The following is a 26,508-nucleotide window of genomic DNA, read 5'->3' on the forward strand; positions in this document are numbered from 1 at the left end:
CTATTTTTATCTCTTTACTCCCAATTTGAAATTCCCAATTCCCACTACTTACTAGGTCCTCGTGGTGGCGCAGTTACTCACCCCGATCCGGGTGGCAGAGGACAAGTCTCAGTTGCCGCCACTTCTGAGACCATCAATCCACACATCTTATCACGTGGCTCGTTGTGCATGACACCACGGAGACTCCGCATGTGGAGGCTCATGCTACTCCCTGCAATCCACACACAAATTGCCACATGCCCCAGTAAGAGTGAGAATCACTAACTGCAACCACAAGGTTACCCAATGTGACTCTACCCTCCCTAGCAACTGGGCCAATTTGGTTTCTTAGGAGACCTGGCTAGAGTCACTCAGCACACCCTGGATTTGAACTTATGACTCCAGGGGTGGTAATCAGCATCAATACTCTTGAGCCCCTTTATGTCTGCCTTTTTAACCTTTCATTATATATTCAACTTCAGGTATTTTGTATTGTATTTCATTATTATTGCTCAATCTTTTTAGTTCCTGAGCCCACTGGATTACAGCCAAACCTATTTCAGCCTCTTTAAAATTTCCTGTTTTTACTCAGTCTCTTGAGACACACCATCCGAGGCCTTACCTACACCTCACTAAAAGCTCTCTAAACCGGATCTTTCTAAGCTCATATGATTTAAATCAGGTCATTCTTTGTCTAATTTATTTTCTCTTTTGGGTCTTGGATACCTTTTCTTGCAATGATTTGTCTATTTATTGTTTTTAAGCCTCGTCGAGCCCCGGTGCATTGGCCACCATGTTATGTGGTGTGTAAACGAACACCTTTTACCTTGTTTTTATTATTCTCAGGTTAGGTAAAGTAAGTCGAATCTGGCCTAAATTACAAGTATAAATTATACTTACAACCAAGACAGAAGACTCCTTCGTAGTTTGTTCTGTCTCACAAACTTAAAACATTAAAATAAAAGCCTAGATAGGCAAGTCTTTTTGTAATCAATAAAAATTGTTTATTGGTTACAGTTATTCTAGCAATCAAAATATAGGTAAGTCAAAAAAGCACAAAACAAAAACATACAAAAAAATGTTCAAAGACAAAATCAGCAATAAATAATATTGGCGATACTCCACAAGCGTGACAGTATCTGATGTAATTTTCTCTACATCAATCTTTTATAGATAAGTTAACCACCTCTTTCCCACATGTCTCCTCTATGGACGACATCAGTTGTAACTTCAAACGCCTTCAAAGTTCCTTTAAAAAGCCTGTTTCATGTAGTTTAATCTTCGTCTGGCTCTTTTCCGCTGAATCCTCCGAAGCCTCGTCTGCAAGACATCATGCACAAATCTATGGTAATATATTTTTCTTAAATAATATGTAATGTTATATGTAATATGCAACATTCAAATTTTTTTAATATTGCTCCTCCATGTCTCTTTCTACATAAAGCATTTGTACAGTAATCTGGCAACAAATTTTCATTCTTATCTTTTCAACCTTAAGCTAAGCTACACACACAAACATGCATATAGGTCTAACTTCGCACAATATTTAAAATGCTACTTATTACAATACTACTACATTTAATGGTTAACCATGTAAAACACTAAATAAAATATATAAAAAGGTAGAGCAATTCAACTTTTTTCTGCTTTAGCTAACAACTTGTGAAAAGAAAAAGGTGTCATACCCGTTCGTTCTTTTGCTTTGCCATGATGTCATCCTTTATTGTAGTAGAGACCAGTTTTATCCCTGCTATCTTCTGCAAACTTTTTGCTGGTCTATTATTTACTTTATTTTTTGGTATTCCTTTTGGCTCTCCTTTAACATCAACTGTCGTGACTACTGTTTCTTTTGATTCTATTGTTTTCAGAGATCTAACAGGTTGTGTCTTTTTGTCAGTGATGTTTTGACCAGCATGTAGGGTAGTGTAGGACGAGTTCATGGAAGAGAGGAGGAGAGGGTTGGAGATAGGTGGAAACCCATAGGGAATTGGCATGGTGAGTGGAGGACACGCAGAATAAGGATTGCCCATTGGTGTAGTGTATGAACTATAAGAAGACATCATATGTGGAGCCATTACTTGCTGACCACTGGCATAACCTAGATTAGGGGGTAGAGGTACAGTGCCATAGGGGTATGCAGATAACTGCAAATTAGTGTTCTGACTACTATCCAAAGGACAGGTAGAACCCCTAAACTTTTGTTCATTACTGTGGTAAGAATATTGTGAAGTTGACAAAGCAGGACTGGTGGAAATTTGAGCATACTGGGAACTGCCAGGCTGAGCTGTGGATACAACATATGTGGAAGCAGGTTGGTATGAAAATTGAGAAACTGTTGTTGATGATGATGATGATTCCTGTGTGTCTTTTGTTGACTTGAAGTTCATTATGATTCTTTTAAGGTTGGTTAGGACATCATCTTCCACTTTGTGCTCATCCCTGAATGTATCCTTGTTAGGTTCTAAATCCTTTATTCCAACAAGCCAAGAAAAGCGACTACCATCCTGTACAGCTCTCTCATTAGACAAGAGGTCATCTTTGTTGGGGTCATAAAAATGGCTTTCAGTCTTCACAGGGCTTTTAGTTTGTTCTCGGACAGAATGTTTACCCACACTTCTTCCTATAAAGGGATGATGACCATTGTCTTCATCTTCCTTAAAAGGATCGTATAACTCATCCATGAAGGGTATGTTCATATCCAATTGTGGTTGAGAGTGCTTCTGGGTGCTCATTAAAGCCTGATCATTTCTAGCCTCATGAAACAATGAGTTTACTATACAGGAGTCTGCCTTGTTGAGAGCACCAAGGAAGCGCTCCATTTGTGTTGTAAGGGTTCGCTTTTGATCTAAAAGTGCGGCCTGACTTGCAGAAGGGTTACTGCTATGGGGGTGCTCATTAGTCTGACGAGATGATCCCCAATGCTGGTCATCTTGAGAATTGCAACCTTTGGACATGCTGGAAGGTTTAGGGTCATGTAGAGACCATAAATTGGATGCTTGCGTGACTAACTGTGGTACAACTGGCTTGTTAAAATGGGAAGGTTCAGTTACATGCAAGGTTGCTGAAGACTCTTTTAAGAGCCTGTTGAATAAGCCCAAAGTATCAGAATGAACAGACTGTCGATTTGAGGACCTGTCAAATAGAGCACCTGCTGTTGACTGAGAAGGTAGTTTTGTAAAAACAAAATCATCTTGACTTGCTTGACCACAATAATCAACGGAGGTTGTTTCACTCTGCAAAACATAAAATGCAAATTAAACATTATAATTGAAATACCATTGACAGCTGAGTTTTCCAAGTATTCATATCTCTGCTGGAAAATGAAGCTAAAACCAGCTTCAGATGGTCAGTTGATGCAAGGTGCTACATGGTTTCTAGTTGGTCAAAGCTGGTAGTTTATGGTCATTAGCTTAACGATCAGCTGAAATGCCAACTGGTGGAGTTAATCCAGTGTTTCCCAACCTTTTTTCTGCAACAGCACACTTTTTATAAATAAAAAAATCCCACAGCAAACCTCTATCCCAAACAATCAAGTTTTCTGTCCGCCTTAGTAGAGTTTACTCGTAATGTTTAAAATTCAGCTATGCAAAAATTGGGTAATGAAAAAACAACATATTTGCTTATTTTCTAATTTGTAGATTTGTTCTTGCAAATTAATTCTTGCAGTGCCACAGCAAATACATTTATTTACAGGGTAAATTATGTAGAAGAGGAGGTCAGCGGCGCCATCTGCTGGAAAACTTTATCCATTCGACAAATATACGAACAAGCCAATCATGCCCCGATCACGCTGTCATGCCCTGATCACGCTGACGGACAGCCAATCAAACCACAGCATTCGTCGGGTGACTGTGTGCAGAACTTAAGTTTCGTTTCGTTTATCATTGAGAGATGGTTTGTGTGTTGTTTTCTTCCTAATTCCTGCTGGAGTCGTGTGCGTCAATGACTAAAAGTAAGTGTATTTATCTTGTATATATTGCTGTTGTTGCTGCTGAGCAATACTAGCCTCTGAGTTGTTTATATAAGATAAAGTGATGCACGAGAGACCCGCGGCTCCGCATAAGCGATTGTTCGTGTCTAAACCGAATATGTTTATTTGGAATTGTGTTATGTGAACCCGTTTAGGCCATTGTAGCATATTTCGGCCTAATAGAAATGTTAGTTTGATTACGTGTAGCCTATGATGAATCTGTCAAATGTACACTCAGTGTATATTGATCTGTATGTGGTTCATGAAGCTAACAAGTTAAGGATGCACATTATGTTACAGTGCTTTGTACAGCTTTACATCTGTTATGTTATCTGGTAATTTACATGTGGTGATGTTATGTTATTCTAGACTCATTTTATTTATGTAATTTATTTCTTCTTTCCTTTGTTTAGACCACACACACACACACACATATAGACGAGTTACCATCCATTCCAATGTAACCAGTGAACTTAATGGACATTAAAGTCATTTAAAATGGTTCCCTGTCTCTGTGTCCTTACCGACACACCATGGTGATGACCAAGCCTACCTAAGAACCAGTCCACCTTCAGTACAGAAATTGGTCCTTCGAGCCGGATACAGGTCATTACCATGGCAACCCCAGTGTCGGCGATGTCAAAGTCTGCCCCTGCCTCATCCCGACGTCCACAAAGAGCGATTCAGAGGCCTGTTTACCTAGATGACTATGTGGTTGACTATGCTGAGAACCCATCAGGACAGGCTGTTAGACCTAAAGAGAAGGTAATGGTGACTTCAACCCCCATCTCCTCTCACCACCCATTCGGAACAGCTGGATCATCTGAGGACTTTATGCTGCAAATAATGGAACTTAACAAACAACAGAGCGAGACTGCTAGGCGCCAAACAGAGCTCTTGGAGAAAGTCCTGCTACACAGCACTCCTCAAGCATCTGCTCACTCCTCACGAGCATCATCCCGACATCAGACACCTAGAGCCCAGATCCTGAAATCAGTGGAGAAGGGACAGTTGAAATCCGATGTTAGCCCTGGTAATATCTGCTCAAACAGCTATCCTTGGCCGCAGCCTGTCAAACCCCAACCCCCTTTCTTTGAGGAGCTTTCGCAGGTATTGAAAAAAAACACAAATCAGAGACACTCATTTCCAGTCACCACCTCCTGTGAGCAGAGAGAGTACCCTTTCGGCACACCAGTACGCCTCACCATGCTGCAGTTCTCTGTCAGATCCAACCAGAACCCGAGTGCACAACAGAGAAGAGCCCTGGATGAAACCATTGCCTCCTCACCCTGAACGGAGACCGAGCCAGACAACCCAGTTTCCTTTTTATCAAGTATCAGCCCCAGAGACCTTTCCAGTACATAGTCAGTTTGCTTCAGAGTCTGAGCCCATGCAAGAAACTGTGAACCCAGTTACAACATCTCAGCTTAGAGCTGACGCTGTACCCTACACTCCCCATCCCTTATCATCATACTGGGTTCCACCAACAGTAAAGGCCCAACCTTTCCAGATTTCATTAAAGAAGACGAGCCCAGTACGTGGAACTTAGGATGGCTCTGGACAACCTGCTTCATCCACAATTATCAGAGCATTATAAGTACTCAATCCTTCTTAAGCATGTGAAGGTGCCGAATGGTCACAGGTTAGTGTTAGCACATGCAGAGTCAGTCATGCCTTACACTAACGCCCTGCAAGCCCTGGACAGAAGGTATGGTCATCCCTACCAGTTCGTACTGAAGGAAATAGAGATTTTGGAGAGCCTGCCGCCCATCCGTGCTGGTGACGAGCGGACATTCGACGACTTTTCCCTCAGAGTCCAAGCAATAGTCGGCATGCTCAAAGCCCTAAAGGGGGATGGGATTGAAGAACTGCACAGTGGGTCAAATGTGAAACGTCTTCTGAATCGTCTTCCTCGTTCACAACAAACTCAATTCAGGAGGCATTACCTCAAGAGAAACCCAGATAAGACTAAGTTCTCCCTCCTCAAGTTTGCAGATTGGCTGCAGCTGGAAGCTAACTGTATGGAATTTGACCCAACTGATGAGACAAGAGCCACAAAACGAGACCAAAGGGTAGCAATTCGGGGACAAAGCAAACATACCACCATACTTCATGGCGGGGAACAAAGACAAGGTATAGAAACAGTAACCAAACCCAAGGCAGTTCATCCCAAATGACCCACCAAGCCCAAAGCCATCTGTCCATACTGCAGTGCAGAACATTACCTTAGCCAGTGTACCACATTCATAGCATTAACCAAAGAGCAAATGGTTGGCTGGATCAAAGACAATAAACGGTGCTGGAAATGTGCACGCTCCCACATGGCCAAAGACTGTGACCTAAAGAGGCCTTGCCACCTTTGCCAAGCACCTCTCCATACTCCACGACATCAACCAAAGGAAGGATGAGGTTACCAGTGAGAGCAATAGCCTGTACAATTCCACCACAGAAACTTTATACTTGGACCAACCTCGATGTGGTGGGAAAGTGTTTCTGAAAGTCGTGAAGGTTACCATCCATCACCAGCACAAAACTTTAGACACATTTGCTGTGCTTGATGATGGCTCAGAGCGCACCATTTTGCTCGCCACAGCTGCACAACACCTCGGTTTAAAGGGCAGACCAGAGCAATTTAATTTACGGACGGTGCATCAAGACATCAGGACATTGCATGGTACTTCTGTGAATTTTAGCTTATCCACCCCAAGTAATCCAAGGGAAAAGTTCAACATTCAAGGGGCCTTTACAGCAGATTAATTTGGGTTAGCAGAATACAACTACCCAGTGAATACCCTGCAGGAAAGGTACAGACACCTCAGAGGGATCTCAATACCACCTCTGGTCAAAGCTTGTCCCCTACTGCTTATCGGTTCAGATCATACTGAGCTCATAACCCCAATTGAGCCAGTGCGATTGGGCCCACCTGGGGGCCCAGCCGCTGTCAGAACTCGTCTCGGCTGGACTTTAAAGGGCCCCTCCAAATATCTGCAGGATCAACTCTCAGTCTCACCGTGTCTGTTCACGTCTAATTGTTCACCATCTGCAGAACTGTTTCATCAAATTAAAAGGTTATGGCAAATGGACATCCTTCCTTATCGCAGTGAAAAGATGGTGATCAGGTCACAGCAAGACCAAGAAGCACTGAACATGCTAGAGACACAGACAGTGCGAGTGAAAGTGGATGGAGTTGAACGATACGCCACTCCACTTTTGAGAGTTAAAACAATGCCTCTATTACATGCTCCAAAGGATGCTGTGATGGGCCACCTCCGTAACACTGAACGTCGGTTAGCTAAGGACCTGCCATTAGCTAACAAGTATCAAGAAGAGATCCAAAAACTGGAGAAAGCTGGTTACGCCACTAAAATGCCACCTCAAAAGGCATCCCAGTCTACAGAATCATGGTATCTGCCACTCCATATTGTGACCCACAATGGGAAACACAGAGTGGTATTCAACTGCTCGTACACCTTTAATGGGGACAATTTAAACAAGCAGTTATTACCTGGACCTACGCTAGGCCCCTCTCTCCTTGGAGTGTTAATCCACTTCAGAGAACATCGAGTAGCCATCAGTGGAGACATAAAGGGGATGTTCCACCAGATTCACTTGCTCCCCAAAGACAAACCCCTTCTAAGGTTATTGTGGCAGGATCTAAAGCCTGGGAATCCACCGGACATGTACGAGTGGCAGGTCCTTCCATTTGGAACAACCTGTAGCCCCTGTTGTGCAACATTTGCAGTGCAGAGACACGTTTTCACCCATTGCCAGCAGGGTGATAAAATACGACAATCAGTTGAACGCTGTTTTTATGTTGACAACTGTCTACAGAGCACTGCATCCTCAGTTGAAGCCCGTGAGCTAATCGATGGATTAAGGTCCTTACTGGCTTCAGGTGGATTTGAAATCCGTCAGTGGGCGAACAATGAGGCCTCAGTGATTAGCCATCTCCCCAAAGAGGCTAGATCGGAAAACACTGAGTTGTGGATTTCCTGCAGTCAATCAGACCCTCAAGAAATGACCCTGGGATTAAACTGGCATTGCGTACCAGACACCCTACATTACCGCCATCGTCCTCTATCTTACCATGAGGTAACAATGAGGAACATATACCGGGTCCTCGCCAGCCAGTACGACCCCTTGGGTTACATAATACCTTTCACTACCAGAGCCAAAATCCTAGTAAGACAAATGTGGGAGAAAGAACGAGAATGGGATGACCCCCTTCTTCCTTCTGAGCTGCTGCAGGCCTGGCAAAAATGGGAATCAGAACTGGAACACCTACCACTAATCACTATACCCCGGTGTTATGTGTCAGCCACACTAGATGTCCCAGAGGTGGAACGAGAACTTCACATCTTCTGCGACGCCTCTGAGGCAGCCTATGGGTCAGTAGCATACCTCCGTACTGAACACCAAGGTCAAGTTGAGCTGGCATTCGTCCATGCCAGATCCAGAGTATCTCCAAAAAGGCAACAATCAATTCCTAGGCTTGAACTATGCGCCGCCCTCACTGGAGCAGTTAGCCAAGCTACTCCATAACGAGCTCTCACTGGAAATCGGGAACACATTTTTGTGGAGTGATTCAACAACAGTACTCACTTGGCTGAAATCGGAGTCCTGCAGATTTAAAGTTTTTGTAGGAACCAGAGTAACTGAGATACAGGAACTTACTGAAGGTCATTGTTGGTGCTATGTAGATTCAGAAAGGAACGCTGCAGATGACATTACACGGGGCAAAACCTTGCTTGAATTAACCCAACCCAATCGATGGTGTAAGGGACCTGACTTCCTCTACCTACCACCTGAATCATGGCCAGAAAGTCCTGCCATTGGACTGAATGAGGACCCTTCTGAGCTTCAGTAAGCAAAGTTTTGTGGCATCACTGCGACTGATCCTGTAACACCACTGCCAGATGCGACTCAGTTCTCGACATTTGAGGAACTCCTGGAAGCTACCTCTAGATCCATGCATGAGGCGGCGGGAAAAACAGGTGACCCAGGATCACCGGAGTACCAGCAAGCTGAAACAAACCTATTAAGGAGAGTCCAATTAGACAGTTTTCCAACAGAATATCAGGCTCTTACAACTGGTAAGCCAATCCCTTCATCTAGTCGTTTGCTCACATTGTCGCCAGAGTTAGACAAAACTACTGCACTCATCCGCATAGGAGGACGACTACGTCAAGCTACCCACTTAAGTTACAGTACTGTACATCCCATAGTCTTGGACCCAAAACACCCTATAACTCGCCTCCTCATTAAGCAATTCGACACCAAACTCTGTCATCCTGGTCCAGAAAGAGTATTCGCAGAAATGCGAAGATATTACTGGATACTCAGAGGGAGAGAAGCAATAAGGCGCCATCAACATTCATGTGTCGAATGCCAAAGATGGAGAGCCAAACCTAATATACCAAAGATGGCAGAACTTCCTCCAGCCAGAGTCCGCTTACTGAAACCAGCCTTCTTTTCCACAGGGGTAGATTGTTTTGGCCCATTCCAGGTAAAACGAGGGAGGAGCAATGAAAAGAGGTGGGGGATAATTTTGAAGTGCATGACTACCCGCTGTGTCCACTTAGATCTACTGAGTAACATGGATACAGACTCCTTTCTGATGGCTCTTAGGCATATGGTTGCTCGACGTGGAACTCCTGAAATCCTGGCGGATCAAGGCACTAATTTTCGAGGGGGCGATAAAGAGCTACAGACAACTTTCACTTCTATGAGCCCACATCTCAAAACCCAATTAGTGAAACAGAGAATACAGTTCCGGTACAACCCCCCAAACGCCCCACATTTCGGAGGTATGTGGGAGCGCGAGATCCGCTCAGTTAAGACTGCCCTACGTACCATAGTAGGGTCTCAGATCTTTACAGAGGAATTCCTCCGAACATTCCTTATAGAGGTTGAGGCTATACTCAATGCAAAACCACTGGGGTATGTCTCTTCCGATGTAGCGGATCCAGATCCGGTGACCCCGAACTACCTGTTGATGGGGCGGCCAGATGCATCACTACCATAAGTGATTTACCCAGAATCCGAAATTCTTAGTCGGAAAAGATGGCGGCACTCACAAGTATTGGCAGATCAGTTTTGGACAAGTTTTATTAAGAATTACTTGCCCACCCTGCAACCACGTCAAAAATGGATGAGTGAATGCAGCAACCTCACACCTGGGACTGTTGTTATGGTAGTAGACCACCAACTTCCTCGTGCTATGTGGCCAGTCGGCAAGGTAATAACCACATACCCTGGATTGGATGGCCGAGTCCGCTCCGCAAAGATCGAGGTAAAAAACAAACACTACCATCGACCAGTGTCTCGTCTCATCACACTACCTGCCATTCCAGATAATGACCCTACAACAGACTAACAAAGAAATGGAATGTACATTTGCTAAGCAAATGTAGTGGCGGCTGTAGAAGAGGAGGTCAGCGGCGCCATCTGCTGGAAAACTTTATCCATTCGACAAATATACGAACAAGCCAATCATGCCCCGATCACGCTGTCATGCCCTGATCACGCTTGACGGACAGCCAATCAAACCACAGCATTCGCCGGGTGACTGTGTGCAGAACTTTAGTTTCGTTTCGTTTATCATTGAGAGATGGTTTGTGTGTTGTTTTCTTCCTAATTCCTGCTGGACTCGTGATGCGCCAATGACTAAAAGTAAGTGTATTTATCTTGTATATATTGCTGTTGTTGCTGCTGAGCAATACTAGCCTCTGAGTTGTTTATATAAGATAAAGTGATGCACGAGAGACCATGGCTCACGATAAGCTGATTGTTCGTGTCTAAACCGAATATGTTTATTTGGAATTGTGTTATGTGAACCCGTTTAGGCCATTGTAGCATATTTCCGCCTAATAGAAATGTTAGTTTGATTACGTGTAGCCTATGATGAATTTGTCAAAAGTACACTCAATGTATATTGATCTGTATTTGGTTCATGAAGCTAACAAGTTAAGGATGCACATTATTTATGTATATTGTGTTACAGTGCTTTGTACAGCTTTACATCTGTTATGTTATCTGGTAATTTACATGTGGTGATGTTATGTTATTCTAGACTCATTTTATTTACGTAATTTATTTCTTCTTTCCTTTGTTTAGACCACACACACACACACACACATATAGACGAGTTACCATCCATTCCAATGTAACCAGTGAACTTAATGGACATTAAAGTCATTTAAAATGGTTCCCTGTCTCTGTGTCCTTACCGACACACCATGGCGATGACCAAGCCTACCTAAGAACCAGTCCACCTTCAGTACAGGGCTCCAGACCAAATTTTTGAATGTTGAATGAATGCTCAAAGAGTATTAGAAAATATTTTACACAGAAAGTTCTATTGTATTAATATAGTCTTAACTGTGATATTTGCAATAAGAAGATCATAGTAACCAAAGGTAAATATACAGTAAAACCATGATTAGCAGTAAGTAACCACAAAACTAATTTTGTCATTTAAAAAAAAAAAAAAAAATACGGCTGAGCGCTCAAGACCAGTCCACATGTAAATGAACATCTCTGCGCTGTTTGTCCATTAAGCCACACTGACTGATTTGGGTAGAGCAGTTTCCTTTTGCGTTTGGAATGTTCGCCATTTCATATTTCTCATATGCAACAAAAAACGACAGAGCACAAACAGTGAGTCTCCCAACTATGTAGTCGCACTAGTGTGACCTCTTGCAAAATTGAATCGCACTATTAGGAAAAGTGGTTGCAAAATTAGTCGCAGTCTGGAGCCCTGACTTATTTTGTGGAATTTTATAATTTTCCATGGCACACCTGACAATCTTTCACAGCACACTAATTGGGAAACACTGGGTTAACCTAACAGACCATCTTGGGGATTAAAATCTAGCCAGTTTCCTGCAACAACTCTGCAACCATGTTTGGAAAAAAACACCTTAATCTGGTAAAACCAGTTTTATTTTTCCAGCAGAAAGTAATACATTTATCCAATATCTGGATAAACAAACCTGAGAGCTGAGAAGCTCGGAGCGTTTCTTCAAAATGGACTTTGGCTTTTGTTCCATGGCAATTATCGCTATTTTGCGACCTATTGACTCACTTAATTCTTCTAACCGCTTCTTTTTCCTAACCAATTCTGAATCCTTAAACTCAGGTAAGCGTATCTTCTCAGACCCTTCAGTGGTCAAACTCTTCTTAGAATCACTTTCAAATTTAGAGTAGGCAGGTTCATTCAAGTCAAAGGCACTTATCCTTTGACGGTATCCCATTTGCATGTTTAGACTCTCACCCTTTACAAAAGAAGCAGTTTCCTTGCATGTAGAAACCTTTGAGAGAATAAAAGAGACAGAATGAGATATGGAAGAGAGGAAGGGACACATAATGGAAGATGTCTGAGTGGAATCAAACCTGAGATTGAGGATCAGGAAGTTCAGACTGTTTCTTCAAGATGGACTTGGTTGGTTTTAGGTCAGGCATCCACATGCTCTCCCGATGCACATGCTGATAATCAAATGTTGTAATTCCACGTTCTATGTCTACCTCAATGTCAGGCTCAATTTGTTTGACACTTTGCTCCATAGAGACCATTGCTTTCTGGTGTGCAATCAACTCTTTGAGCTCCATTAGCTCTCTCCTTTTTCTCAATTCTTCCCTTACACTGTACTCAGGGATTTGGGCTATTTTTTCTTTAATATTGCTTTGTTTTGTGTAACGATCATCTCCGTCATCTGGGCTGTGACTTCTCTTCCTGGCACTCCGACCGCTTCTCTCTCTGCTTCTGCTGCGACTCCATCGGTATATGTCTGTATGGTCTCTGCTTCTGTAGTAGCTGCTGCTTCTCTCTCGGCTGCGGCTTTTGCTCCTGCTGCGACTATACCTGCGCCGACTATTTTCCCTGCTACTGCTCTGTGCCAGATCTCCTTTAGGTTTAGTTTTTTCATTTTTCATTTCTCTTTCCTTCTTCAGATCCTTCAGTGTCATCGATGGTAATGCCTTGTCGTTTTCTTTGTTAAGCTTGCTGAAGTTTAAGAAATTGTCACAATAAATCCAAAAAATATATTTTAAACTTGTTATAGAAAGCATAATCTTTCTCCTAAAACAATCTGATCTGGAACGGAATGACAAAAACTATTCACACAAAGTCAAACATTTTGATGCAATAAGCCTTTAAACTGCATATTCCTACTCCTTCACATTGGCAAAATCAGACAGTTTGTATTTCCATTGAAACATTTGAAATCTATTTAAAGTATTGTTGGATGGGTTATATATCGCATTCAAGCATGCAAATGACTGAAGTTCATTGTGCTTTTGTTCAGGTCTGTAAACTTTTCAAAAGCAGATACAAATTATTTCTAAAACTTTCCCCTTGAACAAAACGATTATCATTTCTACCTACCTACTGTTCTTGTATGACACTTTTCACATTCTTCGAGAATTTCTTGAGCAATGCCAATCCAATGATGATCCAAATGAAATATTCCTTCAGAACACTTTGAACATGGCTAATGGGCTAAAATGATGAACTTACTCATGATTTACTTACACTACATCCATAGATTCACTGCTTTTGTCCTCTGCTTTGACCTCTTTTTTGATATAGTCTTTTGAATCCTTCCGCAATTTGATGGTCATTTTCTTCTGCTGGCAGCCAAGCAAATGTGGTGGAACATAAAACACATTTAGGGATCAACTAACCCATGCAAAAGAAATCAGCAAATTGATCAACTATTTATTAAATTAAATAAGGGGTTGCATGACTAGTCCTGCAACTAGTTGAAGTACTGGATCTGTGTAAACTAGTTATAGATCATGATGTTTTGTACATTGTGACAGCAGGAGGAAAACAAACTGTCCACAAACGGAATCTCAGTGTAGCTGTGTGACATTTGTTGTGTAAGGTCTGAAACATGTTTGATTATAACATGCATTCATAAAGAATGTTATAAAGGAACTGTGTACATCAGAGATTGTCCGTATTCAATTGGGTTACTCACTGATAATCCAAAAAAATGTGTGAACCACCATGGAACTTGTCAAGTGTCACCAAAAGGCTGACACTACAAGCAAGTTGGACATGACCGTTTTTTGCGGGGTTTAAGACAACACAAGGCAATTTGTGTCTGGAAATGGAGAAATGCATGCTTTCACTTATCACCCGTATCATCTCAGAAGTGCAGATATTCTCTCCACTCACACACACTCCGTTAACACAGCATTGAACTTGCCAGAAAGAGCCATGTTTGCTGCTGCTGCGCAGCGTATTGTGAATTTAAATGACATAGACCCACCGACTACTTTTTTGGACAACTGGTTGACTACTAAAAGTGAGTGGTCACACAAGCCATAATAAAATAAACCTTAAAATATGCTGTACTGCACCTTCTCTTTCACCCCGAAGGCCTCTATTTTTGGTGCAGATGAGAAGATGCTCTCATTCAGCCTTCTTATTCGAACAGCTCGATTTCCCACTCCAGCTGCTTCATTCTTCAAATAGCATAAAAATTACATCAGAACTCAGGATTTACATATCAGCATCCAAAATGTAAATTTTACATGTCCAGTAAAAGAACAACTACAACATACTGAGCAGGATTAATCCAACTGTTAAAAAGGGTACATACACCAAGTGTAAATACTGGATCCTTATTTCTTGATAACGTAAAACAACAAATATCATTCTAGGATGTTTCTGTGGTAAAGTTCTTACCGGTACTAAAGTAAATTCAACCTTCTCAAACAAAGCGAGTTTGGTCTCTTCCATGACCTCACTCATGTCAAAAAATAGCTGAGGGTCCTGTTGTGTCTTGACGAACCCGGAATTGTCACCCAGCTTGACAACATGCCCCTATTAGATGAAAGCATGTCATAAGCAATGAGTTCACTTACATTTACCTTACAAAGAAAATATTTTAAAAGGGTCGTATTGTACATTTTCTATATAGCCCCCCCACACGTTCCGATTATAATGTTAAATGTTTTTGCACCAAAAGCAGTCATAAATACATGTTCCGTCCATGCTCCACTCTCTCTAACTTTTAGAATGGCCCTATACTCTCAATAAGTCTCTCTGCAAAGCCTGCATTACATTGTGACTTCACAATACAACAGTGCTAAAATGTGCCACATAAACTGTTAATATTGGACTGAAATGATTAAGGACCTTGATAAAAATAAATTTCAGCCACTCTTTCTTAATGCTGAGTTCCTTCAGAAGTATATGCCACTGCCAGGAACAACTCAAGGTTTGGCAAAATCTATTCTTTTTACTTTCTAAATTTTCTTCTGGTGTTTAGGAATGTTATTAACTTACTAAACAGGGGTTGTCAACATGATAAACAGTGTCCTATAATTCCCTTCATAGTCTGGGTGAATTAAGACATCTATGTTAACTCGTTGCACAATAGGTCATGTTGTCTGTTGGGTCATGACATCTGTGTCCAACAAGCAAACCCTGAACTAATTAATCTTGTAAAGCTAAATCTATCATGCTGACCAAAGAACAAGATATGGTGCAATTGCTAAGCAACAGTTGTGCCTACTTTATAAAAGAAAACAAATCCACACTCTGGCCCAAAACATCGATTACGCAGGTACAAAAATACAGACACAAATGCTTGGCCAACCCATTGCAAGCACATGGCCCTGTTGAACATAGCCCACTTGCATTACTGTGGTGGTAACAAACCTCAGTAATCAAGGGGTTGATTGGGTTAAAGGATAAATTCAGTCATTGTTTACTCACCACTGTATCATTATAAACCACAATGACTTTCTTTTTCTTAACACAAAAGGGAGAAATTCTGAAAAACTTTGTTTTCCGTGATGTCATAAAATGATAACACAGGGGTGAGTAAACACTGACTAGTGTTAAAGTTGTGGGTGAACTATCCCTATAACTTTAAATATCTGTTCAATTAAAACCATGTTTTATTATTCAGGCAGCTTACTGTAAACATTTACTAACTAACTTCCTCAGCGAGATTCTTTTCAAAATGTTGCTCAGCCAAGACAGCAGATGACCTGAAAGAGAAAATGACTGCAGAAGAGTTCATGTAAAGGCTAATGTCCACTATAGATCCCCTTGCTGCTACGCTGAGAATGATCGTGTTGCTTTATGAACTGCATTCTTGCACATTTTGAAATACACTATGCATGGAATCGAGCTTGCGCCGTAACGTACATGCACAGAGTATGTTTCAACCTTAACATCCTGCGTGAACTGCCAAAAATCTCTTTCATGACTTGCTATAGGAATATCACGGATGACATCACCACAAAAAAAAAAAGAAACTCACTATCTTTCGTTGCTCTTCAGATTCCATCAGGAACGTGTCTGGCAGAATCTCCAAGTTGACAGCACACTCCTCCTTGGTTACGCTGTTGGTTGAGATGTTGAACTGGACCTCGTCACCGACCATCATGGTGGCTTTTGTGATCACGTCATCTGACTTAAAAGAAAAGCACTTCTCTGTGCCCTCCACTTTTGTAACCAGAAGACCAAAAGTGGGCTCTTGCTTGGCAGTCTGCTTAAAAGAAAATAATTTGAACACCACTGGTTTGAAAAATAGTGTCTCAATGATCAAGGCACAACTTAATGACAACATCAACAATGTTAAAGACAGTAATTACTGATCAGCTAATCTGTTGGCTTTTGGTAAAATCACAATATGGGCTCATCATGGTTCAAATTCAACACTATGTAAATACTCACTAAACAATCATACAGAGCTCATGGGGACTTTCCATGTTCTCAAAACTCCCAGGTAAACAAGCATCTACTTTACTTGTAAAACAGTTCAATAGAGCGCAAGAGTGACCGCTTCTGCTTGATTCTGGAAGAATTTCCCCCAATAATTTCATCCACTGGCATTTCACAATTTGAAAAAGAGTTATAAGCTGTGATCCAAAGCAACCAGCTCCAACATGAACCACAACATTACAAACTTTGATTTAAGCCAAAGAGTTCTTGAAAATTGGAGAGGAAAAAAACACAATACAAAAAAAGGTACGAAACTGTGAAATTGTCTCCCCATCTTATATGGTGCACTACTCATTCCATTAACCATAGGTAAATTACTTCATCAAATCAAGTCAATCAATACTTTAAGATAACAATAATGTAGTCAAATATACAAGTATTGAAAGTGTAAAGCGGCATGCATTGAACATTTTCAACGACCACCCATTTCTTCCCAAATATATTTCTCTTCTGATACCTGCATTTGCACGAAAACAACTGAAGCCCAGTTTTTGCCTGAGTGTGGCATGAGCCATTACAGAACAACTGAAACAAGTGATCTGCTCTGCTATATCCTAACGTATCTCTGGAGTGCGTGCGCGTCAATCATGCTTCCCTTGATAGGCAAGCTGGGACAATGCAGAGCGGATCACTTGCGCAAGTGAACTGGGCTTCACTTAATATTGCGGCACAGACCACAAAACGTATTCAACCCATTTTAATTCCACTGAGAATTATCTAGTATAAAGCACTATGGAGAAAGTCAAACCTCTTAAACAGCTAGACAGACCCCACATTTTAAAAAACAATGACAAGAAAAAAAAACTGCCTTAGCTTGTGGGATTGTGATAGCCTACCACCATTTCTTGGGTTTGGGAATTCTTTGGCACGATTTTGACAATCGTTCCCTCGTATTTCTCACTGCTCACATCGTAGGAGACAACCAACTCTTGAGAACCAGCCTCCGAGGTTACCGTCTTCCACTACAGATGAAATTAAGCATATGTACTTTAATAACAAACTGAAAATTGCCAAGAACTTTTGGCACAATAGTTTCCAAGCATTAAAGCTGAAGAGTGTAATTTCTGCAACTCTGCAAACAGAATTGCAAAAATGAAGACTTCTCCAATCTGCCACTTGTCAGAAAAAACAGATAGCTCCACTATCTGTTCAATGTTACGATGTCAGCATGGTTGGGTGGAATCAACCGATAAACAGCTTACTTACACATGACAATTCCAAATTAGGATGGTATTGGAGAAGGCATTTTAACATTGAAAACAATTACACACGACAGCTTTAACAGTCTTGAATGAACAATGCTAACTTTGCTAAATGCCTAAACTACCTTGTCTTTGAATAGGGCAGTGCCAGGCGTGTTGTCCTTTACTCCAGAATTATTTTCATTGCCATTTGCTTGTTGATTAAAGGTCACTGAGCCCACAGGTAGCTTTTTGAGCCGGACAGCCTTCATTGTGTTGTCCACCTTGAACAAACATTACTTGTATAATATGAAGCTTTGAACACAATCAACAACTGAACCAAAATGTGTTGTACTGGCAAAAAAAAAAAAAGAAAAAGGCTCACAGGTATAACGGTGAGCTCCACTTCATCCATGGCGTTCAGCTGATCTTCAGATAAACTGTCAGCAGCCGAAGCGGTTAGGTTATTATGTTTCTCTGTCGTAATGTTCAAGGTTCCATCAGTTTTTTTCATGATCATACCCTAGGAAAATAATAATAAATAAATGATTTCATTCTATAACATGTTTGAATGTAACTATATAAAATGAAGCACAATATAAGAAGTAACAACAAAAGGAACACATCAGTTCTTGGCAGTTCTTAGTTTCAATTTATTAATTTTTTTTGTCAGTCTTTTTGATATTTCATACATCTTGGTATGTGTATGGCAAGGAAAGAAAGGATTTTTGTATAGCTGATATTCAATGTTGAAATTGCTGGAACCGTAAATTCAACCAAAGAAGTTGTAGTAATGTAGGTTTAGATTGTTTTATGCAAGAAACTGTATTTCACTATTTTCAAGTGCCCATTCACTATTAACTCTGCCTTTGATATTGAATTTGCCTCAATCCCCGATTGGCCTTGTTTGGCCCAAGGGTAATCGGTGGGACAAAGGCTATTGGCCCCCAGAAAGCCCCGAGGTGAAAGATGATGAAGCCCCGGGAGTGACAGTGGGAACGTAACTGGTCCTGGCACACACTAGCACCAGCAAGCACCAGGACTGTTTCCTCCTGGTCATGTCACCTCCAGTGCAGAGCTTGCTAAATATTGGCAGCAGGTTGATGTGAGTGCATCTGCACGCACAGTGAGGCGAAGACTTTTGGACAATGGCCTGGTGTCAAGAAAGTCAGCAAGAAGCCACTTCTCACCAAGAAAAACATCAAGGAGAGACTGAAATTCTGCAGGAAGTACAAGGATTGGACAGCAGAAGACTGATGCAAAGATATTTTCTCTGATGAAGCCCCCTTCTGACTGTTTGGATCCCCAAATGCCTTTTCAGTGTCAAGTGAGATGGACGTGACCGGAGACTGATCATTCACCACTGACAACGAGTTTGCAGATTTTTGTGGGGTATCACTCCAACATATGATAGACTGCTTAATAAGGGAGTTTTAAACATTCATGTTTGCTGTTTGTTAAACTCAATGGCCAAGGAATTTATTAACCTCATAGACTCTTTTAATATGGCACAGATAGTAAATGAACCCATACATGCACATGTCCATACACTTGACCTGGTTTTAACTTATGGACTATCCACTGATGACACTGAAATGTGCGAGCATGCAATCTCTGACAATTAACCGATTCTTTTTACTATTCCACGGTTGTGCCAGACTGTCAAACCAAAGAAAATTATGCGATGGTCCCGTATTCTTACGTCTTCCACAAGTGAGGATTTCTCTATAGCATTTATGGAGTTCTCAGTCTGCGGATCTTGTTCATAAATGTAGCATAAATGCTACTATTCTTAATTTCTTTCTGGACAAGATAAGGGACATCAGACTTAATATCATACCTGCTACCTATGATCCTTCTATCTTCTATTAGTGCTGTAGTTTTTAATGAATTTGAAATTATTTTCCAACACCACAAGACATTGTTAGTAAGATAAAGCCAAATGGCTCGGCTTTGGATGCAATCCCTCCACATCTCTTAAAACAAATGTTCGATGTAATTGGGCCTGGCATGCCAAATATGGTTAACAAATGTCTTGAAACGGGAACTGTACCCAACTCTCTGAAACATGCACTAGTTCAACCCCTTATTAAACAGCAGTAGTTCTTGTTCTTTTAGATCTGAGCGCTGCTTTCGACACACTTGACCATAACATTCTTATTGCCAGATTAGACTATAAAAGGTAATGCTCTAAACTGGTTAATATCATACTTTAAAAACAGAAGCTTTTCTGTAAAAATTGGAGAATTCTCCTCCAGATCAGTTCCACTGAACTTTGGTATCCCTAAATGAGAAGGCCTCCACAAGTCTGGCTCATTTCCAAACGCCTGAATTTACCACGTTCATATGCACAAACAATAGTACGCAAGTATTAACACCATGGGAACACACAGCCATCATACCGGTCAGGAAGGAGAAACATTCTGTCTACTAGAGATGAACGTAGTTTGGTGCGAAGTGCAAATCAATCCCAGAACAGCAGCAAAGGACATTGTGAAGATGCTGGATGTCGGCTGGTCTGATAAAACAAAAATTTAACTCTTTAGCCATAATGACCATTGTTATGTTTGGAGGAAAAAGGTTGAGGCTTGAAAGCCGAAGAACACCATCTCGACAGTGAAGGGGGTGGCAGCATCATGTTTAGGGGTGCTTTGCTGCAGGAGGGACTGGTGCACTTCACAAAATAGATGGAATAATGAGGAAGGAAAAGCTTGGTTGCAAATTGGTCTTCCAAATGGACAATGACTTCAAGCATACCTGCAAAATTGTGGCAAAATGGCTTAAGGACAACAAAGTCAAGGTATATGATTGGTCATCACAAAGCCCTGACCTTAATCCGATAGAATATTTGTGGGCAGAATTACAAAAGTCTGTACGAGCAATGAGGCCTACAAACCTGACCAGTTACACCAGTTCTGTCTAGAGGAATGGGCCAAAATTCCAGCAACTTATGGTGAGAAGCTCGTGGAGCTTTGATATCCAAAATGTTTGACAAGTTAAACAATTTAAATGGCAATGCTACCAAATACTAACAAAGTGTACAGGTATGTACATTTCTGACCGACTGGGAATGTAATGAAAGAAATAAAAGCTGAAATATATAATTCTCTCTTAAAATAGTGATCCTAACTGACCTAAGACAGGGAATATTTTCTACGTTTAAATGTCAGGAATTGTAAAATACGGAGTTTAAATGTATTTGGCTAAGGAGTATGTAAATTCGAACTTCAATTGTACACTGGCGGCCAAAAGATTGGAATAATTTACACATTTAGCTGTTTCTGAAGGAAATTGGCACTTAAATTCAAGTGGCATTCAACTGATCACAAAGTATACTCGGGTCATTACAGATGTAAAAAAAAAAAAAAAAAACAGCACCATCACTATTTGAAAAAAGTCTTATTTGATCAAATATAGACAGGCTCCATTTCCAGCAGCCATCACTCAAACACCTTATCCTTGATTAATCATGTTAAATTGCAAATTTGGTACTAGAAAATCACTTGATATTATATAAAACACTGCTTAAAGCTATTTGGTTCATTAAATTAAGCTTAACATTGTCTTTGTGTTTGTTTTGAGTTGCTAGATTATGCAATAGACTGGCATGTCTTAAGGTCAATATTAGGTCACAAATTGCAAAAAAGGATACAGCTTTCACTAGAAACTTGTCAATCATTGCTTTGAGGAATGAAGACAACACAACGCTTGAAATTGCCAACAATCTGAAGATTTCATGCAAAAGGTGTACAATACAGTCTTCAAAGACAAAGGACAACTGGCTCTAACAAGGACAAAAAGAGATGTGGAAGGCCAGATGTACAACTAAACAAGAGGATAAGTACATCAGAGTCTCTAGTATGTCCTCAGCTGACAGCTTCATTGAATTCTACCCGCTCAACACCAGTTTCATGTACAACAGTAAAGAGAAGACTCAAGGTGCAGTCCTTATGGGAAGAATTGCAAAGAAAAAGCCACTTTTGAAACAAAAACAAAGAAAATGATAGAGTGGACAAAGAAACAGACATTGGACAACAAATAATTGGAAAAGAGTGTTATGGATCTTAAACCCATTGAGCTTTTGCGTGAGAAGTGCCCGACAAGATGGCAAATGCTACAGGAAGCGTGGGGTGAAATGTGGGAGTATCTGGACAAACAGACAGCTAAATGTCAAGGATCTACAAAGCTGTCATTGCTGCACGTGGAGGATTTTTTGATGAGAACTCTTTGAAGTAATTTAAGAGGATCTGATTTTTCTTTTTCAAATTGTAATAGTAATTTTTCACATTATAAATGTCCTGACTATACAGTGTGATCCGTTGAATGCCACTTTGGTGAATAAAAGTACCATTTTCTTTTCATAAGAGCAAAATCAGTACATTATTCCAAACCAGCCCATCTGGTACAAACAAACATGCCACGGTCCATATCACTGAGGTCACATTTTCCCCCATTCTGACAGCTGATGTGAAAATTAACTGAAGCTCCTGACCCGTATCGGCGTGATTATGCACAGCAGCCCCATGATTGGCTGATTAGATATTCACATGGATGACTATTGGTGCCAGATGGGTAGCCCTACTACATTTGACTATTTTCCCAGAGTACATAAAGGTCAATAATTTTGAAGTGAAAAGAAACAAATAAAAGAACAATTCACTCACAAATCAGAACTCTATCAGTTGCAAGATTTCCTATACATAAACTCTGCACAACTTAGTGCTGATAAAAGGTCTAATCGCTTGATGTTTCAGAAAACATTTTCAAACATACCAACCATCCATGAATGGATGTTATAAAGTGAAAACACCTTTTATACTGGTCTCATGTTGATCAGAAAGTACTTAAGTGTCTGTTTTACTCACATCAGGAAGGGCCGTAGTAACAAAACCCTCATACACTGTATTGTCAATGTCGTCTGTTCCTCTTGGGGCCACTTTCACATCAACCGCACATTCTTTTCCCTGACATCACAAGCAGTTATAGTACAGAAATTAGAACATCTGAAATAAACATCAAAAACAATCTGGGATTTTAGCACATGAAATATACAATGACTCACCAGACTTTTCAATATAGTAAAATGCACTTTAACCCCAGGCACCAGATTTGATCTCTTTCCAATAAAGGCATCAAAGACAAACGAAAATTTCTTCAGATCCTCCCGTTCAATGATACCACCGTAATTCTGAGGTTCAGTGAACAAAACAGTTCTGTATATTGTTTGATATTCAAGAAAGTGATTTTTGTGCAAGAAAAGTTATATTTCAAAAACTTTCAATGATCCGTCATTCATTCATTGAAAAAACAAAAAGAAGTGAGAGAGAAATTTTAAATAGTGAATGATTTTGAAAAATAATGGGTTAAAAAAAATAGGTATTAAACAAAATTCATTATCTTAAATGTTTTATGCACAATTGATAGTTGCAACCCTTGATGCTGATATATTGATATATTGTGAATTTATTCCCAGCTGAAGGGGTTGCTTGACAGTAGAGGTAGACCGATATATCGGTTTTACGATTAATCTTTGCCAATTGTTGATTTTTGGAACTATCGGTTATCGGAATAAACGCTGACTGCGGACAGTGGTGCGACAGAGAAAGAGAGCGTTTACGGCAGTTGTCCATCACGTGTGTATTTGTGTCTTTTGGGTTAAGTTCTTAATTAAATATAATTTATATTGTCAAGCCGGTTCTAGCCTCCTCCATTCCATTAATCCCATTACACTGGTGCCGAAATCCGTGAAGGAGGAGGGATACGCCGTAGTGGAGTTCTCGGCGCTACCATCCACCCCAATGGAGCAGCTGCGGCCATCTGCGGGGGGATGGAGGAGCCCGGCCGCCTGAAAGCGGAGGAATGGCCGCCGACCGCAAGGGGAGAAGGGGCTCCAAGCCAACCACCTGAAGCGGTCAGGGCCGCTGCCAGGGTGTGGGAAGAACCCTACCAGCCGCTAAACGCAGTGGGGTTAAGAGAGAACTGCAGACCACGGACTGGTGGCCGAGGACCAAGCTACGGCATATCGGAGAACCGGTGAGTGTGTTTTTTTTTTTTTCTGTCTCTCTCTCCTCTATTTCTTCCACTGCTGCTCCGCATTGGCCTTTTCCCTCTCTTTTAAATTTTACAGTGTTTATTTGTTGGGGGTACTGCACTGTTACAGGGAGTACCCCCATTTCTAATCATTATTTTTTCCCTCCCCCTGTCGCATCCCAGATTCAGGAAGTGCGGGGATGACCTGCCGGCAGACAGGGACTTCTCCGAGAGGGATAAAGGCCGACTGCGGACGGTGGTTCGACAGAGAGAGAGCGTTTATGGGCAGCCGTCCGTCACGTGTGTGTTTGTCTCTTTTGGTTCAGTTTGTCATTAAATATTATTTATATTGCCAAGCCGGTTCTCGCCTCCTTTTCATTAATTCCTTTTCATTTAGTTTTTGGTATCTGTAAAAACCACTATAGGTCAACCTCTACTTAACAGCATCCAACATTCACAATATAGCACAGTTTCTTGTCATTTACTGCTTATATAATATATTATGAGCAAATGTACTTACACCAATAAATGAAATGACTCCCAATGAGCGTCCACGGGGAGTGCTGAAAAAAAAAAAAAGAATTATTTCGACATTTCTTCTTAAAAAATCCTATTTTTTTGTATCCCCTTTTCTCACCAATTTGGCATGCTCAGTTCCCGCTGGTTACTAGGTCCTCGTGGTGGCACGGTTACTCACCTCAATCCGGGTGGCAGAGGACATGTCTCAGTTGCCTCAGCTTCTGAGATAGTCAGCCCACACATCTTGTCATGTGGCTCGCAGTGCATGACAATGCGGAGACTCATAGCATGTGGAGGCTCATGCTATGCTCTGCGATCCACACACAACTTACCATGCACCCCATTGAGAGCGAGAACCACTAATCGCGACCACGAGGAGGTTACCCCATGTGACTCTACCCTCCCTAGCAACCGGGCCAATTTGGTTGCTAAGGAAACCTGGCTGGAGTCACTCAACAATCCCTGGATTCGAACTCGTGACTACAGGGGTGGTAGTCAGCGTCAATACTCGCTGAGCTAACCAGGAACTCTCCCACCACTAACTTTTATCCAAAAGGTAGAGACACAATGATTTTCTCTAAAGATACAAATCAGGAGTATAACAATGGATTTACTTTGCTGAAATATTCTTGTTCATTGCCAACTTTGATGCCATTGTCTTGGAAGGTTCAATCTTGGTGTCTTTCGATGCCAGCTGATCTTTTATCTTCTGAGATTGGGGTGGACAGGCTTTACTGGGGGGAGGCACGTTCTGAAACAAAACCACACCAACTATTGCTCTGTAAATCAGCAACCCACAATAGACCAATAAAACACCAATTCTCCAGTAGGGCTGAAATGATTAGTCGACATTATTGACAACCAAAAATTGTAGACCAAATTCTTTGTTGTTGAAAAGTCGTTCAACCTCAATTAACGCAACACACTGAGATCACATTGAACTTGCGTAAATGAAGCACTGCAGTTCGCGCCTGACTGAGGAGAGGAAGAAAACAGCTCACCGTCCAGATGCACCACAAACTGTTTTAGGTGATGTAGATCGCAAAGTATGTATCATACAAAATACTTTTAAGGTGGGTCAAAGCTGATTAATCGTTGCAATAACTACCCAAATAGTTGAATAATTGTTCTAATACTCATTAGATTAGTCGATTATCAAAATAATCATTAGTTGCAGCTAGGACTGGGCGATTTATAGCACAATATTTTTCAGCAAATTGACAATATTCGATATATATCTTAATTATTATGTTTTTGCTCTGAAATAGCATGTGTTTTTTCTTTTCTTTTTTTAAATCAGAGGAACCATGAGTTCATTTAAACAGCCATTGTAGCCATGTTGAATTAATAATCCAAAAGGTTTTAAATAAAAAAAAAACTAATAATAAAAAAATAATAATAATATGAAGGTGTGTTTCCTACCGTTTTTCACTAAATGAACACAAGGGAGAGTACAATTTCATAATTTTGATTGATTTGAACATTTCTACTTATATTTAACATACAATCATATATGGAAGCTTAATAAAAATCTTATTTACCGTCATATATTTTTACTTAAACGCTTTTCTTTGTGAATGAACAAGGTGTGCAAAAACTACTTCACTTTTTGGAAACCAGATGAATATTGCATAGTACTAAATTATTACTGTAGAACACAGTCAAGTTTATAATTGTAATATAATACTGAATTATTATTTTTAAAGATAAATTAATATATTTCTGTCCCATTTACTTCACCCTAAACTAGGGTTTTTATTTTGACACTGTATGCAGTCATGTTTATTTCACCTACACCAGGAGCTTTTATTGTGAAATGGATAATGCAATGTTTGTTTGAAAGTTATGAGTTTCGCTTCTTGTGAACCACTGTCAAACTCTCCTTTACTGTTCCGCGTTTGTAGATTTGTATAATAATTTTATAGCAGTTACTAATGTTTGTAATTGCACAAATGCTTGAACCAGCAGTGCTTCACAATGCAGGTGAACTGCGCTAAAAACACGAGCCCCCGCTGTTTTCCTATACATAAACTCTGCACAAGAGCAATATCTACCCAATTGAACAACACAGTGCTGATAAA

At 40.8% G+C, this 26,508-nt stretch overlaps 2 protein-coding genes across 16 annotated transcripts in view; both read right to left on the minus strand.

Annotated features, from left to right (window-relative positions):
• Positions 1–26,508, minus strand: part of LOC127660519 (uncharacterized) — a 114,844-nt gene that overhangs the window by 80,886 nt on the left and 7,450 nt on the right. For 3 of the 15 annotated variants that reach the window (XM_052150807.1, XM_052150818.1, XM_052150802.1), the window contains 3 exons: positions 25,042–25,178; positions 24,429–24,471; positions 22,941–23,066 (listed from right to left, as the gene is read on the minus strand). The exons of 2 other annotated variants lie outside the window; for them this stretch is intronic. In XM_052150807.1, the coding sequence (XP_052006767.1) occupies positions 22,941–23,066; positions 24,429–24,471; positions 25,042–25,178 (306 nt within the window). Of the gene's footprint in view, positions 1–13,481; positions 13,580–14,317; positions 14,423–14,645; positions 14,784–16,233; positions 16,465–17,533; positions 17,660–18,024; positions 18,163–18,263; positions 18,402–22,743; positions 22,843–22,940; positions 23,067–24,428; positions 24,472–25,041; positions 25,179–26,508 lie in introns of all 15 variants that reach the window. 10 more of the 15 variants (XM_052150814.1, XM_052150813.1, XM_052150808.1 and 7 more) reach the window with 10 other exon arrangements.
• LOC127660521 (uncharacterized) lies at positions 991–13,468 on the minus strand. Its single transcript, XM_052150821.1, has 4 exons — positions 12,344–13,468; positions 11,944–12,261; positions 1,665–3,212; positions 991–1,299 (listed from the first exon to the last, which is right to left on the minus strand). The coding sequence occupies exons 1-4, from the start codon at positions 13,016–13,018 to the stop codon at positions 1,231–1,233; spliced, it is 2,610 nt and encodes an 869-aa protein (XP_052006781.1). The 5' UTR covers positions 13,019–13,468; the 3' UTR covers positions 991–1,230.

This window comes from Xyrauchen texanus, chromosome 20, assembly GCF_025860055.1.
Source record: "Xyrauchen texanus isolate HMW12.3.18 chromosome 20, RBS_HiC_50CHRs, whole genome shotgun sequence".
Classification (NCBI taxonomy): domain Eukaryota; kingdom Metazoa; phylum Chordata; class Actinopteri; order Cypriniformes; family Catostomidae; genus Xyrauchen; species Xyrauchen texanus.

What these genes read in the sequence shown, in the direction of transcription:
- LOC127660521 (XM_052150821.1), bottom strand. Translation starts at nt 13,018, where the DNA reads ATGCTTTCTATAACAAGTTTAAAATATATTTTTTGGATTTATTGTGAC. An exon ending in CCGAGCTTCTCAGCTCTCAG is followed by an intron (nt 3,213 to 11,943) that starts GTTTGTTTATCC and finishes TATGTTTTGCAG; the next exon opens with AGTGAAACAACCTCCGTTGA. An exon ending in CAAAGCAAAAGAACGAACGG is followed by an intron (nt 1,300 to 1,664) that starts GTATGACACCTT and finishes GATGTCTTGCAG; the next exon opens with ACGAGGCTTCGGAGGATTCA.